Source organism: Sesamum indicum, linkage group LG11, assembly GCF_000512975.1.
Source record: "Sesamum indicum cultivar Zhongzhi No. 13 linkage group LG11, S_indicum_v1.0, whole genome shotgun sequence".
NCBI classification, from domain to species: Eukaryota; Viridiplantae; Streptophyta; class Magnoliopsida; order Lamiales; family Pedaliaceae; genus Sesamum; species Sesamum indicum.
The window spans coordinates 6,534,482-6,551,545 of record NC_026155.1 but is presented as its reverse complement, the minus strand read 5'-3'; the positions used below and the strand labels follow the sequence as shown (position 1 = coordinate 6,551,545).

Below are 17,064 nucleotides of genomic sequence, written 5' to 3'. Positions count from 1 at the left end.
CACCATCGCCCTCGATCGCCATCGCCCAGGGGCAAGGGGCCGACGGAGGGTGCAGCCGTGCCATCCTCTGTTCGCCCCCTTTTCCTTTTTTTTAATTTATTTTAATTAATTTAATATGTTACTGAAATAATATTATATTAAAATTTACATATAAAATAATATTTTATTATTAATAAAATATAATAAATGATATATAATATTATATATTACATTAGCTGCAGCCTTAAATGGGAGAAAGAAGGGCAAAATCATCAAAAGAATACAATTTCCAGACCCATACTTGCAGCCAACGCGCGTGTTGGTCTCAGGAGGTTTTTTGAATTTTTTTTCATATCACAGGGGTGTAATTAATACTTTATTTTTTATAAGAGTTTTTTTCAACATTTTCAATATCACAGAGGGCATCCTTTGATTTTTCCCATATTCTAATTATTGATAGTAAAGAACCCAACTACACAATCACTAGTATATGCAATGTCTAACCTTTTCATGTAAACAAAAATTAAAATAGTCACCAACAATTTGATCCTAATTCTGATCACAACTTAGTCTATCCTAATCTAATCATGTCCAATAAAGTAAAGGAGCCCTAAGTGAATATGGAAACCTCAAATCAATTCAAGAAAAGTAGTTTAGACTTTACACGCATTTTTACAAAGATTTCTCACCTGGTATTGGCCGCACAGTCTTAAAAATAGATAAGCTGCAGAAAATTATGAGAACAAAATTATACATCATCATAACAACTAAAAGTAGATGTTTATTAACATTAGAAACTTTACACAACAAACTTTTTGTAAAGTTCTGTTTTTAAATGTGAAAGGCTATAGAACCAGCAGAAACACATCTTGTCAACAGAGTTCAAATCTAAAAAGATTGACTTATGCAATAAAAGCATTTAAGAGACTTAATTACGTACAACAGACAATCATCTGTACCTATTCAATTCTATCATGTAATGAACAATCAAGGGATGTTGCAATTGAAAAAACTATCAGCACAAAAGTTCCATCTTTAGGGCAGTAGTTCACACTGAGTGACTTTTCCAATTTCATAGAAAAACGTTGACCAAAAATAGATAAATACCAGTAAGTGTATATAGACGTTCCGCTTTAGTAAATAACTTCTAGAAAGCATATAGTATTCTTTTGATTGGCTGATCATTTTCTAATTTTGAACAATATATAGCATCTGAGAAAAGACAAAAGCATTCCTTTCTTTGATATAAAACTTCTAAATATTTGGGTAAATGCTACGAAGAACTCGTCATAAAAACTTCACACCTCCAAAGTAATCTAAACAGGGAAATTTCATGCTCTCTTTTGGGCTCTTCACCAAATCTCACTACTAGGAAGCTCTAAGAGACAATGGCTAATGATTCAGCCCCAAATCTCACTACTATCCTCTCAACCCATTCAATTTGTCAGACACTCAATGATAGACTTGGAAGTTGGCAATAGCAAGTAAAAGAGAGAACAGTAGAGAATCGACATCAAGCTACTTCCTTCTTCCTGATAAAAAAGTCAACAAATTTAGGAATCAAGCTCATGTACCTTTCAACAGTTATCTCCGAAAATTTGTTTGGAGCCCAAGACATTAGCAAATTTCCTACACAAAGCAAGCTACCCTCATACCTGACTCCATTTATTTTGAAACCTGTATCATCAAACCTGTCAAAACATAGAAGAAAAGTTAGAACTGAAAACTAACCACTTCCATGAATATTTAACAACAGTTTCAGCATGCCTCCTCTTCATACAAACTTCTTCAACATACAAACCATAAAATAAAATCCATACACACACAGTACACAAATATAAGCAGCGATAGTGTCAGGCCCGAGACCTGTGAATATGTTCGATACAAAAATTGCCTAAACCCAACCAGGTTCAACTTTAACTTGAGCAATGAACAACTTGCCCAATAAGGATATCTGATTGATGCACATAATTTCTTGAGCCAAAATGAGGTGTTTTACTTTTCCCATTTCTATTTCATATGGAAAAGGCCACAACGGTCTCCGTTTTCCAGAAAGTGACATTCTCAGTACAATATGATACAATCCATGATTGATCATCTACCGTCTTATAGATGACTCCTATGGTTTCAAGTCCTAGTCGTCAGGGCAACATGACACAATCTAATGACTAATCCCCTGGTATCGGGATTCTAGAGGGCGCCCCTAGGGTTCAGAAGGTGCTCTCGTGCATGCAGCACTTTGTGCCTCGAGACAAGAGGTGGCTTCCTCACTCATAGCACTTGTTCTTCTTATCACTTGTTGCAGTATTCCAACTGGCAATTTTTAGATCACAAAAGATTATATTCTCTCACTGAGTTCCCTTGCAACTAGTCACACTTGTCACCCCATACATGTTAGCAGAGAAGTCCTACATTCAGGCATGAACTAATTCAAATTAAATCCTAAAATATATGGGGAACTTCATCACCTCTGTTTGAAAATGCTATCCTTCCTATCCAGGACTACCCCAACTACACATCCTAGGCCTCCCGCGGCAATTGCGCACCACGGATGCTTCTATACCATTTGTCACGCATTGTAGGATGTAGAATTGTATCCAAACCCATTAAGTGCAAGCTTAAATTGAGCTAGGAACATACTTGCCTGGAAAGGAAATCCAATATACGTGCTTAGTTCTTTTGCCAAAAATTATGAGGTGTACTCCTTTTCTATTCTCATTCATATGGGATCAAGCACCATAGTAGCAACATCCAGTAGACATTAACTTCATGATATTGACTTTATCAGGTTAACTGAAACATAGAAAAAATTGAACTTATCGAACTAAGAACTCTTCTCTATGATATTCACTTTATCAAGTTAACTGCATGGAAATTTGATCTTTACCAAAATAAAGTTACAAAAGAAGGTCAAAATTTCCTCTCTAATGTTATCCTGTTCCAGCAAGTATTTAAGAGTTGAACCATACTCATTTTCAAAGTAAAACTGATAACATGTACGAGTTTCGAAGCACTTAAGACTATAATGCAGTGTCAATGCAACAATTTCAACATGTTTACATAATGCACATAATAATACTTAATGTAGGCAAAAGGAAGTTCATAATCACGACACAAACAGAGAGGGTGAAAGATAATCTATAGCCATAATCCAACAGCAGAAGGCCGAAATGACCGAGTCTCAACTCTGAAAAATGGAGGTCTTCATCAACATCTTTTGGCTTAATTCCGAGCTTTAAACTTGTTTTGTCATAACATTGATCAAAAGAGAACTTTGTTTACAAAAACAAAACGCATCATTTTGTAAGCATGCTAATTCACACCTAAAATAAATTAATTAACGAAAAAAGAAACGGCTCCAAGAACCAAGAATTCGGGAAAAAAGCAAAGAAAGGGAAACTATAATTTTGCTATACAGAACGTAGTTTCAATCATCTATTTCTCTTTTCCTTCCATTGTCTGAAACCAGAAAATGATACTAAAAAGTACTTTTAATTACGAGGGTTTTATAACTTAATGGAATAAACAACTCCAAGAAACCAAGGAAGAGAACCAAACAAGAAACTACACAAAGATAGAGAATTTGGTGAAAGCAAAGTCCATACTCTTGGAACCGTAGCTGGTCTTCCGGGACATTATCGATGAGATTGATCTGATCGTAGAGAGAGAAGGCTCGTCTCAGCGACGGCAACACCGTGTGGTGCCTCGGCGGCGCTTCTTTCCGCAACGAACGCATAAGCGTCGGCAGCGCCGCCACCGCTCTCTGTCTCACCGCCATCTCTTATGGTGATTCTGCTCGTCTCCGGTGGGGGTGCTGGAGTAATGTGGAAATTTGGGCTTTCTCAGATTTTTTAGGCCCTCTGGTTTTTGGGTATTTGCAAATTTCCCCTTCTTTTTGGTGTAATTGTTCTTAGTACATTACATTATTGAATAATTACACGTTCATTTTCTCAACTTTCCTCTTATGAATGAGAATAATTCTTTTAAAGAGAAACATTATTGGTGAAATCAACCATTTTATTGCAATAATTATTATTTTTCGGAACCATAAACAAAAATTATCATAATAATAAAATAAAAGATCCTTTTATTTAATCAAATAATTAATTAACATTTTAATATTATTACTTAATTTTTTTTATTGCTAATACTCTTTCTTGCAATTTAGCGTTTTTTGGTAGAAGGTAAATTTCATATATAAAATTTAATGTACAACAATAGCATCCTCATTCTTTTCTTGTCGCGCTATCTTCCATATTCTAAAGACAAAGATTGTTTCTAATGAAGTAGGATTGTACTGGACAAGCAATTTTTGTCTAATTTCTTCGATAACTATACCGGCTACTGCTTGCGGATTCCTGAATGTATTCTGGAATGTTCGTCGATTCCGTTCCTCCCAAATATGATAGATAAGCGATGCAAGAGTAGCCTGATTTTTCAGCATTTATTAAGCGTTTACCTCGCCACTGTCGTGTAGCCTATTGAATACCCAAGCTCCATGGTCTGTAAGCCAATGCCATCGTACGCACCTTTGGATATGCTTGATACTAGAAATGGGATACGGACATTGAAACAATAGGTGTTCGTGGCTCTCACCAACTTGGTCACCACATAAGACACAGTTCCCTCTTACATATTGCAGCCATGATTTTTTTAATGGATTGTTATCCATAAAATAAACGCATTTTTTGGGATTTTCAAAGGTTCTAATAGCAGTGCGCTACACATTATCAATTGATCTTGTTAGGCAAAAGGCCGCAAAGCATGTTTCACCATTTGATTTCATCTCGTTGGCCCTAACGATGTGGTAAGTTGTCCGTAATGTGCATCCAATCGAATGCAACAGTCTCTGGCTAGTGCCAGCCAGAAAGGGTTGACGGACCAAACAACAGTTACTAATGAATTTATTGATTTCTACCAACGGCTTCTGGGAGGGGTTAGACGGAACCGAGCTGTACTTACGGCATTTGTGTCCGTGGGCTCAACGCCTGTTGTCGATTGCGGAAGGACGTGACTTGATGCAGCCAGTCACACCGCATGAGGTCAAAATGGTAATTTTGTATATTGCAGAAGACAAAGCGCTTGGCCTGGATCACTATACTTTTGGATTCTTTAAAGCGGCTTGGCTAGTAGTGGGATAGGAGATCACCAGTGCAGTTATGGAGTTCTTTCACACCGGCAAACTTCTCAAACAAGTGAATGCAATGTTGCTCGCACTTATTCCTAAGGTACGCAATCCCAACACGGTTGTTGAATTTCAGCCTATCTCTTGTTGCAATATGCTATATAAGGTGATTACAAAAATTATAGTACAGTGTCTACATGTCATCCTAGATGATTTAATCAGTCCTCGCAGAATGCGTTCGTGCCAGGCAGATTGATCATTGACAATATTCTGCTAGCCCAAGAGTTTTTTTCTGGCTACAAGCAACAGCGCCTTCCACCGAGATGTGCACTGAAGGTGGACTTACGAAAGGCATACGATGCAATAGAATGGGATTTCCTACTAGCTGTGTTGCATCTGTTTGGCTTTCCGGGGACCTTTATAAGTTGGATAGAGGAGTGTGTCACCACGCCTGCCTATTCAGTCTATCTCAATGGCACAGCACACCGCTATTTCAAGGGGGCGCTAAGATTGCACCAAGGAGACCCTGTGTCCCCTTATTTATTTGTCCTTGTTATGGAGGTGCTACGGATGATTGTATAACAACTTATCGATCAAGATGGCGGGTTCTCGTTTCATTGAAAGTGTGAGGCGATAGGCCTATTTCAACTTTGCTTTGTTGATGACTTTATGCTCTGGACAGGTTTGCAATATTTTTCGAGTTATGTGTCAACCCACAGAAGAGCCACATTATTATCTCTAAGGCAGAACACGGACTCTACGACAGGTTACTCTCCCTCCTATCATTCCAAGAGGGAGAGCTACCTCTTCGTTACCTCGGCCTCCCCTTTATTTCCTCTCGTATCACGATTAGGGACTGCATTTTACTTTTGGAAAAAAATTGATAACCGAATTCGAGGATGGGAAGGAATTTGGTTAATATTTGCCGGTAGACTGCAATTTATCAAATCTCTACTGATGTCGTTTCTCACCTATTGGGCAGCGATATTTATCTTATCAAAGACGGTGATTCGTGAGATTGAGAAACGTTTGCGTACCTTTCTTGGACACTTATTTGTAGGCCAGTGGAGGAGGGAGGCCTCAGCCTTAGGGATATCTTAGCCCTGAATTGAGCTCTTATGTGCAAGTATTTATGGAAAATTATTATGCGACAACATGACTCCATCTGGGTTGATTGGTTATTCATACTCGGCTTAGAGCTAACACTATCTGGACAGTTAGTGATAGAAGGGGGCCATGGGGGTGGCGGTAGATTCTTGCTCTCCGACTATGGATATTACCTTATATCGACTTTCAAGTTGGTAATGGGGATTTATTTTTCCTTTGGCAGGTTCCTTACTATCAATTGGGGCAATTGATTCATCATTTTCGTACTGGCCCGACTATTATGAGCATCCCCCCGGCTACACTCCTACACTCGGTCATGCGAATGGGGAATGGAGCTGGCTGCAAATCACTACTGAATTTGTGGCGATCATTCACCTTCTGCCTGTCATCCATGGTAGGAAGGATCGTATTATGTGGCACTTGAATGGCGGTACTTTTACAACAGCGACAGCGTACCACCTCTTTTGTCCTCAAGGACCTAAGGTAGACCTATATTTTACTATTCTTGGGTCATTTCAAGATTCCCCGCAACCAATTTATCTTATGACTTGTCATTTTGGGGAAGTTATCTACTCTTAACAAACCATGGTTGCACCACACCGGCGGGGTATGTGTCTTTTGCCAAGACGGGATCTCTGAGATACATGAACATTTATTCTTTCAGTGCCATTATGTTTTTCAGTGCATTGCAGATATTCGAAGGACTGTACGGGTCCGATGTTCTATTTGATCGTGGAATATTATCGTAGAGTGGGTGTCGCTTAAATGGAGGGGAAAACACGTCATCAACGTTTCATACCGCGCACTGTTGGCATAGTTAGTGTATCACTTGCGGCAAGAACGAAATCAACGGATCTTTCAGTATACTAACCGTACATATGACACACTTGCTAGGACTGTAGTTGAGGAGATTAGACATGTCATACTTAGTCATACCCTCCCCTCAGTAATTAGTACAGGTGCTCTTTTCCGACTTTGGAGGATCCCTTGGTTTGACGGGGCCTCAACAGCTTAAACCGTGTTGTTGTATTTCTCTTTTTATCTATTTATACAATTTACCTATATTGAAAAAAACTCGACCTAAATTTTTTAGTAGCTTTAAATTTATATAAGTTCAATGCAATCATAAAAAGATAAAAGAAGTGATGAAATAAAAATATAACAAATTTTTATTTATAGGAACAATTCTATTAGTATATCCTGATGATAGGTCAATTTATATAAATCATCCTTACCTTTTGCATAATTACAAAAACCACCCTTGAGAGCTAAGAAGCAAGAATAGTTTGTCTAATGATGTTCACATTTTTTTAGGGATGTATATGTGATTTTTCAAACCAGGAGCGGTTTGTATAATATTGATGATTTTGGTGGGTGTATATATAATTATCTAAAAAATAAAAGTACTTTTGTGAACAAAATATAAATCAAAAGGTGTAAATGTAATTATCCTTTACTTATATTATTAAAAAGAGTATTATGTGAAAGGTAGAAATACCTTGTTACAATAGCAACAAATAGGGTTAGCATTCACACTTTTTATATATGGGATAATTACACTCTTCCTCTACTGAATTTGGTGTAATTACATATAAATCTTATAGTTTAAAAAATTACATTTAGTACCACTAAAGTTTGCTTTCGTCTAATATATAAGTCCCTCAATTGGTTAAAATTTACCGACTTTTGTTGATATTTACAAAACAACTTAATGAAAACTGATATTTACTCTTGATTGACTTACTATGACTTATTGCAGGTCAAATAATTTTTTTGGAGTAAATTACCGTTATAACAATAAAAATATACCTTCTCATATGCATTAATGCGTGAAAACGTATAAGGGTAATTTAATTTTAAAAAGATTTATTTAACCTACAATAAGTCAGTAATAAGTCAATTGATGTTAAATATATTTTTTTCTATTTTTTATTAATATTAGCAAATTTGATAAATTTTGATTAACAAACGGACTTATTTGTCATACAGAAGCAATCCTCAGGAGTGTTATATATAATTTTCCAAATCATATAAGGTTACATTACACTAAATCTCAAAGAAAAAGAGTGTAATTATCCCTTTATATATAATAGAAATGTAGATATCATCATTTGATTTTAGTTAATCAAAATATTATTCATTCTAAAATTATATCTAAGTAGTTTGGAGGAATTAAAACTACTAAAATAGTTTTTATTATTATTATTAGAACTTCATTTCTTTATATCTGACTTTTATTTAATATTAAAAACAATACTTAAGCAACGGTATCAATATTTTTTTCACAATAAAAACAAACACTAGAACTATTTTTTAAAAAATTATACATGCACTCCAAAAAAGACCAACATCATTGCACAAACCATCCCTATTTTCTGTTATTGGCATAATTTATGTAATTATACAAAAAAGATAATAATTTGTACAAAATTACTACAAATCGGGGAGATATAAATATAATTATCCCTAACATAATATTAAATAGATGGAATCAATTTACCCAACGCCATTGGATCATTAATAGATGGACGACCAATAATAGTTCATCCAAAACTATAGGATTATACGAGTAAAACCATTTTATAATCCAATGGTTATAATTTAATCAGTCCATTCAAAACTGTTGGATTGTGCAGAAACCACCCGCTCCAGTAGGGGGTTGAAGATGCAGTAGATGTTGTGCAATGAACCAAATCCATTTAGGATCATTAATAATTCACCAGATTACATACCTTGATGCACATTGCATTTGACAAGCAACAGCCAACTCAGAAACTGACCTGCAAAGCCTTTATACATTTTTTTTCTGTGTATATGAAGCTATTTAAACTAGAACAGAGAAAGTAAGATCACACCATAAGTTACTCTCGCCTCATCAAACGTCATAAACTAGAATCTAATTCCGACAGTCGACAAGACAACCGGATTCCTAACCGTTCTTCAACCGTATAACTTAGTTGCGCCAACTGTTTTGCTTCTTGGCTTCGAACGAGGCCCCATCGTTGAGCATGTCTTGAGCGTCTGTCTCCATTCCAAGCTTAGAAAGGGCGAGGGCCTGCATGTAGAAAGCCGTCGGCCACTCAGGCAAACAAACCTGAGCCTGCATTGCGTCTCTGAGTGCTAGTTCTGGTTGGCCTATCATCAGATAGGAGAGAGCCCGTCTCACGAATACCGTGCCGGATGGAACAGACATCATTGATACTAGCTGCACTCGAGGGTCAAGTTAGAAACAAACTTCAAAGCCGAAAACTTTAGCATGTTGTGACCATAAAACATGAAGCCTATGAGAAATTGCACGTAAAGAGACCTTATCATAAAGCATGTACCTTGGAGTAGTAGTCGATTGCGCTCTTGAAATCTTTGTCCCTGAATGCAATATCTCCAAATTTCTTCGTGTTTAGCATATCTTGAACTTGTTGTGTCCATTCTTGGAATGAAAGCTTCACCAATTAAAACATGAATAAAATTTAACACAAAATTTTCTTTTACGCGTTATAAATAGACACAGCAAAGCTTCAAAACCATGTTTTGTACAAGAGAAGCCAGAAATCCTACTTTAGGCCGAACAGCACGCCTATTTAGAGAGTTATAAATTGAACTACTTGCAATACTTAAAATCAAAGTAATTTGGGCAAATCAGGTCACCTCATTCTCTGCACCCTCTTCATCTTTATAGCCCGTTTTCAGTAAAATGTCATGTACTGCAGTAAGATCCATCCTTGCGCAAGCCTTTCCAAGAGGAGAAAGCAAAGTGGGTAGGACCACAGGCGTTTTTGTCAGACCCATAAGCACATGTGATGCAACCTAGACGAGTAAAAGGATAATATCATGTTAGGATACGGATCGATTGCCTGAAATTGGGTGTGTGGGGGGGCTTGTGCAGCATGCAACCAAATGAAAGTTGAAACATAACCTCTTTCTGCTTCTGAAGGGGTGCTACTCCCGTAAGAAGAAACTTGACATCAGGCCGATCCCTTGCCTCATACTGGAGGCACTTTGATGCAAGTTCAACCAATGCAGTAGCATCTTCATTAGCATATTGTCCTTCCAGAGATGAATCCATCAGCAATAAAACATTCTTTCCCCGTATTAAATCCAAGGCCTGGAATAGCAGATACATCAATTTTATAGAAACAATTAAAGCAAAATGCGCATAACATCATTAGCTAATGAGGCCAACGTACACCTTATATTAAAGAAACATAAGGTGTGTCGAGTGGCGCAATTTTGAGCAACAGAACTAAATCAATTTGGAAGTCTATAAGTTGTTTCGAACATCTCATAAGAAGCAGGTTGGCAAAATCAAGTGTTTATGGCATATAAATACACAGGAAATATGTTTAGTATGCATGATAATGGGTCCGGGGTCCCTGTAAACCAGTAAACCACCCGTCCCCGACCCGCCCAAAATGGAGTGGGTCTGGGTCCAATTAAATGGGTCTTTGAGCGAAATTGATATTAAATTTTATGAATCCCCCAGGGTCTAGGGCAGGTCCCGGGTTTTATCGCAGACCCACCCCAGACCTAGACCACCTAAACATGGTTGTTATTAATAATTAATTTATTTTCTAGATTTTGGAAGTTTGAGTTGTGAGTATTTTTGTTCACCCACTTTATTTATTTGAAAACTATGCTTTGAAATTACATATGAATGATATTTGTATTTGAAAAATTAAAAATGTACTTGTTTATCATTCACACACGGTGTAATAAATATTTAGTAATTATGATAATTAGATTTAAAACCAGAATTACAAAAAAAATCACATGAATTAATTCATCAGCAAGTATAAACACTCCTAACTTTTTTATGGTACATATGATTAATGTCATGTAATTTGATTTAAGAAAATATTTATCACTCTAGAATTTTAACAAAATAATTTTAAACAATTAATCAGGGAGGGGCGGGGCGGGTTTTGAGGGGGAGGTGGAGCAGGTTTTTATCCGAGGCAGGTCCGGAACCGGGTTTTCTCAAAATGAAGCAGGGTGTCTCCAATCCACCTGAGACCCTCCGCATTGCCAACTCTAATGTTCACCAATATTCTGGGAGTAATTGCAAAGATGAGTCCAGATGCTAAAATGCTTATAAGCTAACAAACAAAATGAGTAGTAGAAATGCACTATACATGACTAGGCGGGATGTGCTTTCCGCTCAGAAGGTCCAGAAGAACAGTTCCATAACTGTATATCACGCTCTCTGGAATGACCCTACCTGAAAATATGAAAAAGAAAAAAAGAATTGTGTCATTGACTCATTATTACCAAACTTGTGGTAATTTAACAAACTTGGCCTGTTTTATTCACAAAAGCAACTGCAATGAAATAGAAGAAAGACTACTGAACGAGAAATCAAATACATTTAAAAACCATCTAATATTGGCTGAGAGACCCTCTCACTTAACCATCACATAAAGACATGCTTTTCCAGGTGCGTTATATGATAAAAACAGATAGTTGAACACCGGGAATAAAATAGTACTTGCAAATTTAGTTTCTTGGACTTCTACAACACAGCTGAATGACACATATAAAGCATTCCCACATTTGCAGAGAACTCAAGCAGATTTCAGTGATAAATAATGCAGCAGAGCAGCATGGGTTGCATGAATATACCTGTTCGCAAAAACTCAGGGGGAGTGTACGCCAAATTGGTGCTATAACTCTTCCCATCCCTACTGTTCTTCATCAAACCAAAACTAGATAACCTAGGGTCACCATCCTGGAAAATATAGACCATATCCATTCAATACCACAATAACAATTCTGGTTGACAATAATATTTTATTGACAGGCACGACCCTGATACAGGTACCAAAGAGGGCGGGGGGTGGGGGGGAGAACGGGGAAAAATTCAAGTTTAACTAATTCTAGCATTAGATTCTGATCTCAATTGTGCCGAAAGGATTCGACAGTACGCCATTTTCAAAAATTAAGCTAGAATGATTATGTTCCAGTATAAAAATGCATAAATGATACTTTAGTTTCCACAAAAACTCGGCAATCGGTCCATCTCAAGCAAAGAGATATATAGAGCTGGATCAAGATTTCCGCCCCAGCTCTGTCGAAAGCATCTCCATATGGTTCCCTCGACAAGTAAAGCCTTAGCAAAGGTGTAACTTGATTGATGTTTAAAATAACCATATAAATTGTCATTTGACAATACGAGTGAGTAGTAACCAGTCGCATTTTCTCTAGTATATGTATGTTTCTTGTTTCCTCCACTTCCACAAAACCTACAACCTATTTAGAAAGAATAGCTGCCACAATTGTGATTGGGCTGCATCATGAGTACGATTGAGTGATTAAAGTTAGGCTTGGTCGACACACCAGTGATTATAATCACCAATCAACATCGAGATTCAGAGCAGAAAAAAAAGTGGATAAGTTGTCTGAACCATTAAAGTTCTCTCAAGCAACTTAAGTTTATAGTAGTACCTCATCAAAAAGGACTCTGTAGGCATTCAAATCATGATAGATTTTCCGGTTTTCAGTGTTGCAGTGATCAAGAGCTTGTGCTATGTGGTGTGCAACTCTCACACGCATTTCCCATGGCAGAGGCTGCTTATCCCCTATAACAAAGGACAAAAAGACAGGAAAAACATCACAAACAGGTGGACACAGACTTTCTTATGATTGTTTATGGCTTTAAATGTTTTCTCCTTTCTGTAGAGACCAGAAATTGAGTAAGCAAGTTCGAAATCAATATCATATGTTAAAGTTATTTTCAGTGGAAAAATAAGACAGTAATTCATTCGGGTTCAGAAGCATTAGTCACATGAAAAAGAAATAGCCATACAATGAAAGAGATGCTTTGACAGTGTATCATTGGGCATGTATTCAGCAACTAATAGGCGTTCATCTCCTTCAGCACAACAGCCGATTAAGTTCACCAATCTCTTATGTCTAACCTTGCCAACTCCAGCAGCTTCTGCCTGCAAAAGGTATTTCATCAAGAACATAGACAAGAAGCATAATTTTTAAAACTAAATACAACTTTCTTGATAAATACAAAGACCAGACATAATATAATAACTGGAGATGTAAGTAATACGAATTTCAAATTGGTAACACAGAACCCCACTATATCTTTAGAAAGATGTAAATCTTCAACTCCATCTCTAACATTATTAGATAAATGAATAATAAATTACTAACTTATTAGAATAAGGAAACACAAACTGAAAATTTGTATAGGATCAGAATCTATGAAAAAGTTGATAAAATTAAAGATATTTGAATGATTCCCTAACAATATGGAATCACTAAAACACATATGTCTATATGCAATTAAAAAATAAAAGAAAATCAAAGCAGTCAACTCTTACAATATTACTGTCAAGAATATAGAAACTGAAAAGGTGACAGATGACTTTTAAAAACACAAATTCAGTCCAAGTCAAAACATAGAAAAGCCTTTTAGTCCATCTTCATTATGTTTTCAGTCAAAAGTAAGCTAATGTGATCCAGCAGAGAATTGAATCATCATATCGAAAAGGAAACTCACCACAAACTGCTGGGGATCCGGCCATGACTGCTTCGAGAAGCGCTTAATGGCGACAAGCCTATTACTTCGAAGCTTACCTCTATACACAACATTAGGAGCTTTCTCTCCACTCTCTGAAACTATCAGGTCGCTACTAAAACCATTTGTTGCAGCACGTAACTCTGCAAGTCCAAATTCCTTAAATGCAGGCACTTGATCTTGATCCACTTGGTCCCCATTTGCTGCATAAGCACCCAATCGTCATTTGAAAAAATTAGAGAAAGAAAATGCAAACACTGAAGTCATAGCAAGTGGGGAACGGAAGGCAATACTTTATTAGCATAAACTATGTCTGTTTATAGATCACAAAATACTTATTTTTTATGTAGCAAGATTCCAATTTGACGCTATTTTCTACCTCAAATATGCAGTTTTTCCTTTTCTCTCTGCCTAAAGAAAAAAAAAGGTCATCAAAGTCGAAAACCCATAAAAAGGGGATCAATCAAAAGTTCATACTGGAAACGAAAAAAAGAAAAAAGCACTAACAAAAACCCATATGCATAAAACAATCCAAACAGGAATTCATCCAAGGAAAACAATAAGGCGAAATTTAAAAAGTGCAAACGTAAGGTTCAAGAACTCCAATGATACGACATGGTTGTAATCTATAACCCAAAGATTGCACCTGCCTGAAAAATTATTCTCATTCCAACCTAGCACATTACTCGATATCACGTGTAGAAAAATCCCAAAAAAAAAAATCAAAAGTGAGACCCAAATCACCAAAAAATAAACATAAAATCGCAGATGTTTCCTGTCCTTACAGCCGCACAACCTTTTACAAGTGCAATGATTATTGGCAAGAGGCAAAAGGCATATAAATAAGTACCACAATCAGTTAAAGCACACACAAACACACAAGAACGCCTTAAAATCTAATCAATACAAACTGATAAAGAAGGACAAAATGAAGTCAGAATGGAGAGTACCCAGATCTGGTTTTGAGTCGGGCTGTGAAGGTTCTTGGTCAGGGGACTGGACATTGGCAGTTTTGGACTGCAAACAGCCCATCTTGACTGTACTCACATTCACACACTTCACACTCACTCAGTGTGTGTATATCTGTGTGTGTGAAACGTTTTTATGCTTCTATGCAAGAAAAATATATCTCAGCTGAAAACCTTGATGGGTTTCAAGAAACAAGGCTAAGAACTTGATCTTTACTAGTCAATGGAAGAGAAGAAACTTGGAGCAATACAGTTTGTGTGGGGAAGGATGATTAAGAGCACTGAGAGAGAGGGAAGACAGAGAGTGGGCACATGATAACTCGATGATTGGCACGTGAAGAGAGAGGGAGAAGGAGAGAGAGAGTCTGCAGAGCAAATGCTTTTGTAATTTTGCGTCAAACTCTTTTCCATTTTCACATTTGCTGCGCACCTGTGTGCTCTCTGCGTGTCTGTGATGCAAGTTAAGGGTTGAAAAATAATTAAATTATTCAAGTCATTAACGAAAAATATTATTTAAAATTTAATTTATAATATAATAAATTAAATTTAAATTAGTGCAACGTGCCATGTGATGCGACTTGTTATTCAATCGATACACTATTAGGTGAGGTATTGTCCCCTCTATCTTCATAGAAAACCTCATGGGTTTGTCCGTAAAAACACATCGATAGGAGAAAAGGTATTGAGGCTTATAAGTCTCATAAACTTCTTGTTTGCAATCAGTATGGGACAAGGAGTTTGCGAGGGAAACATGGTCTCATTCCGCAAACGACTTACCAAATTATATGGCTTGCGACTCGATCAGTACCCTATTGTTCAAGGTATTCTTCACTCTAATTTTATATGAACCTCACTGTTTTGTCCTAAAAAGACGTCTCTTCCTGACAAACGGTGCAAAAACGGACGATATCTTGCGCAATGGGATATTGATCGAGTCACAAGTCACATCAGCATGTAGTCGATGTGGGATGCATGACATGTGTTCACATAGATTGCAACACATTAAGCTTGAGCGATTTATACGTTTTAAGGTCTCTTCTCTTTAAAGATGCATTTTTTTAAAAAATAAACTCATAGAACTTATGGTACCAAAACAAATCGCATGACGCATTATTAAATATTTTTAAATATAATTTAACTTTCAATCTCAACTGAAAATTAAATATATATATATATATATATGTGTGTACGTGAATTATTCAAGCTCAACTCAACCAAAACTCATTTGAAGTGGACTCATTTAACATTTAAATAAAATAAAAAGAATAAGTTATTTAAATATCTTTTTCTCTAAATAAAAGGTTAGGTGGTGTTAAATTTCTTGTGGCTATTTCAGGTAACAAAATCTAAGAACTATAAAATGTTTTCTATTCTTTTTTTCCTCGAAGCTATCTAATTTCATCACCTTAGCTCCACAATAAATTAGAAATTAAGTCCAATATTTATTTAACAAATAATTATAACACCACCAACTATGTAACGTCCCCTACATAAAATGCTCACATTTATATTTTTAAGAATTATTTACAATAGTTTCTATTTTTTGTGAGGAAAATAACTTGAAATTTAAATCGTAGTAAGAGTTGCGAATATATAGGAATAAAAGTGAAAAATAAATTAAAGTTGGAATATTTGATAAAATAACTTAATATTAGTAATTTATTAATATAAGTTATGGAAGTCGGTAGGGACTTGTTTATAACTTTTAGCTTAAATCATATTAATTTAAGCAATTTTAAAACATAAATTATAAATTTGAACTATTTATTGTAACTTACTTTATGAATAATTTTATAAATATTTATTTTAAACAATTGCAAACACTTTCTCAAACTCGTGAGAAGTCTAGATATCTCAAGATTCGTTATTTGTACTAGTGTATTTAATTTTGAAATATTAAAACTAATTATTACTTTAAAACATATATAGAAATTGGATAAATGAAAATATTAAAAAATAGAATAAATTTATGAGAAATTATTGAGAAAAGAAAAGTAGAAAATTATGGTAAGTTGAGAATTGAGAAAAATAAAAATTAATAAAAAAATTTAAAAATAAAAAATGTCAAACGAAAAGAATTAAAGATACCAAAAGAATTTTCTTCAATTGTATAAAAATCAGTATATGTGACAGACTTAAATGCACACACATAATTTATTTTAAATTCAAAATCTAGTAATCATTTTAAAATATATATTTAAATGCACACACATAATTTATTTTAAATTCAAAATCTAGTAATCATTTTAAAATATATATATATATATATATTTATATATATATTAATTGCGTAAAAAAAATATCAAAAAATAAAAGAAAGTCACGAGAAAATATTAAAGAAAGAGTGAAAAAGACGAAAA

General features: G+C 35.6%; 2 protein-coding genes across 2 annotated transcripts in view; both read right to left on the bottom strand.

Annotated features, from left to right (window-relative positions):
* Positions 1 to 3,834, bottom strand: part of LOC105173430 (NADH dehydrogenase [ubiquinone] 1 alpha subcomplex assembly factor 3) — a 6,020-nt gene extending 2,186 nt beyond the window's left edge. The window contains exons 1-3 of the mRNA XM_011095160.2: positions 3,585 to 3,834; positions 1,554 to 1,670; positions 669 to 703 (exon numbers count right to left, since the gene is read on the bottom strand). Coding sequence (XP_011093462.1) covers positions 669 to 703; positions 1,554 to 1,670; positions 3,585 to 3,757 — 325 coding nt within the window. The 5' untranslated portion in view covers positions 3,758 to 3,834. The remainder of the gene's footprint in view (positions 1 to 668; positions 704 to 1,553; positions 1,671 to 3,584) is intronic.
* On the bottom strand, positions 8,887 to 15,082 carry LOC105173429 (probable serine/threonine-protein kinase At4g35230). Its single transcript, XM_011095159.2, has 10 exons — positions 14,687 to 15,082; positions 13,719 to 13,939; positions 13,011 to 13,146; positions 12,650 to 12,783; positions 11,828 to 11,933; positions 11,341 to 11,426; positions 10,125 to 10,313; positions 9,857 to 10,015; positions 9,538 to 9,651; positions 8,887 to 9,416 (listed from the first exon to the last, which is right to left on the bottom strand). The coding sequence occupies exons 1-10, from the start codon at positions 14,766 to 14,768 to the stop codon at positions 9,165 to 9,167; spliced, it is 1,479 nt and encodes a 492-aa protein (XP_011093461.1). The 5' UTR covers positions 14,769 to 15,082; the 3' UTR covers positions 8,887 to 9,164.

What these genes read in the sequence shown, in the direction of transcription:
- LOC105173429 (XM_011095159.2), bottom strand. Translation starts at nt 14,768, where the DNA reads ATGGGCTGTTTGCAGTCCAAAACTGCCAATGTCCAGTCCCCTGACCAA. An exon ending in AGCACATCCCGCCTAGTCAT is followed by an intron (nt 10,314 to 11,340) that starts GTATAGTGCATT and finishes CTGCTATTCCAG; the next exon opens with GCCTTGGATTTAATACGGGG. An exon ending in CCCTTCAGAAGCAGAAAGAG is followed by an intron (nt 10,016 to 10,124) that starts GTTATGTTTCAA and finishes TTACTCGTCTAG; the next exon opens with GTTGCATCACATGTGCTTAT.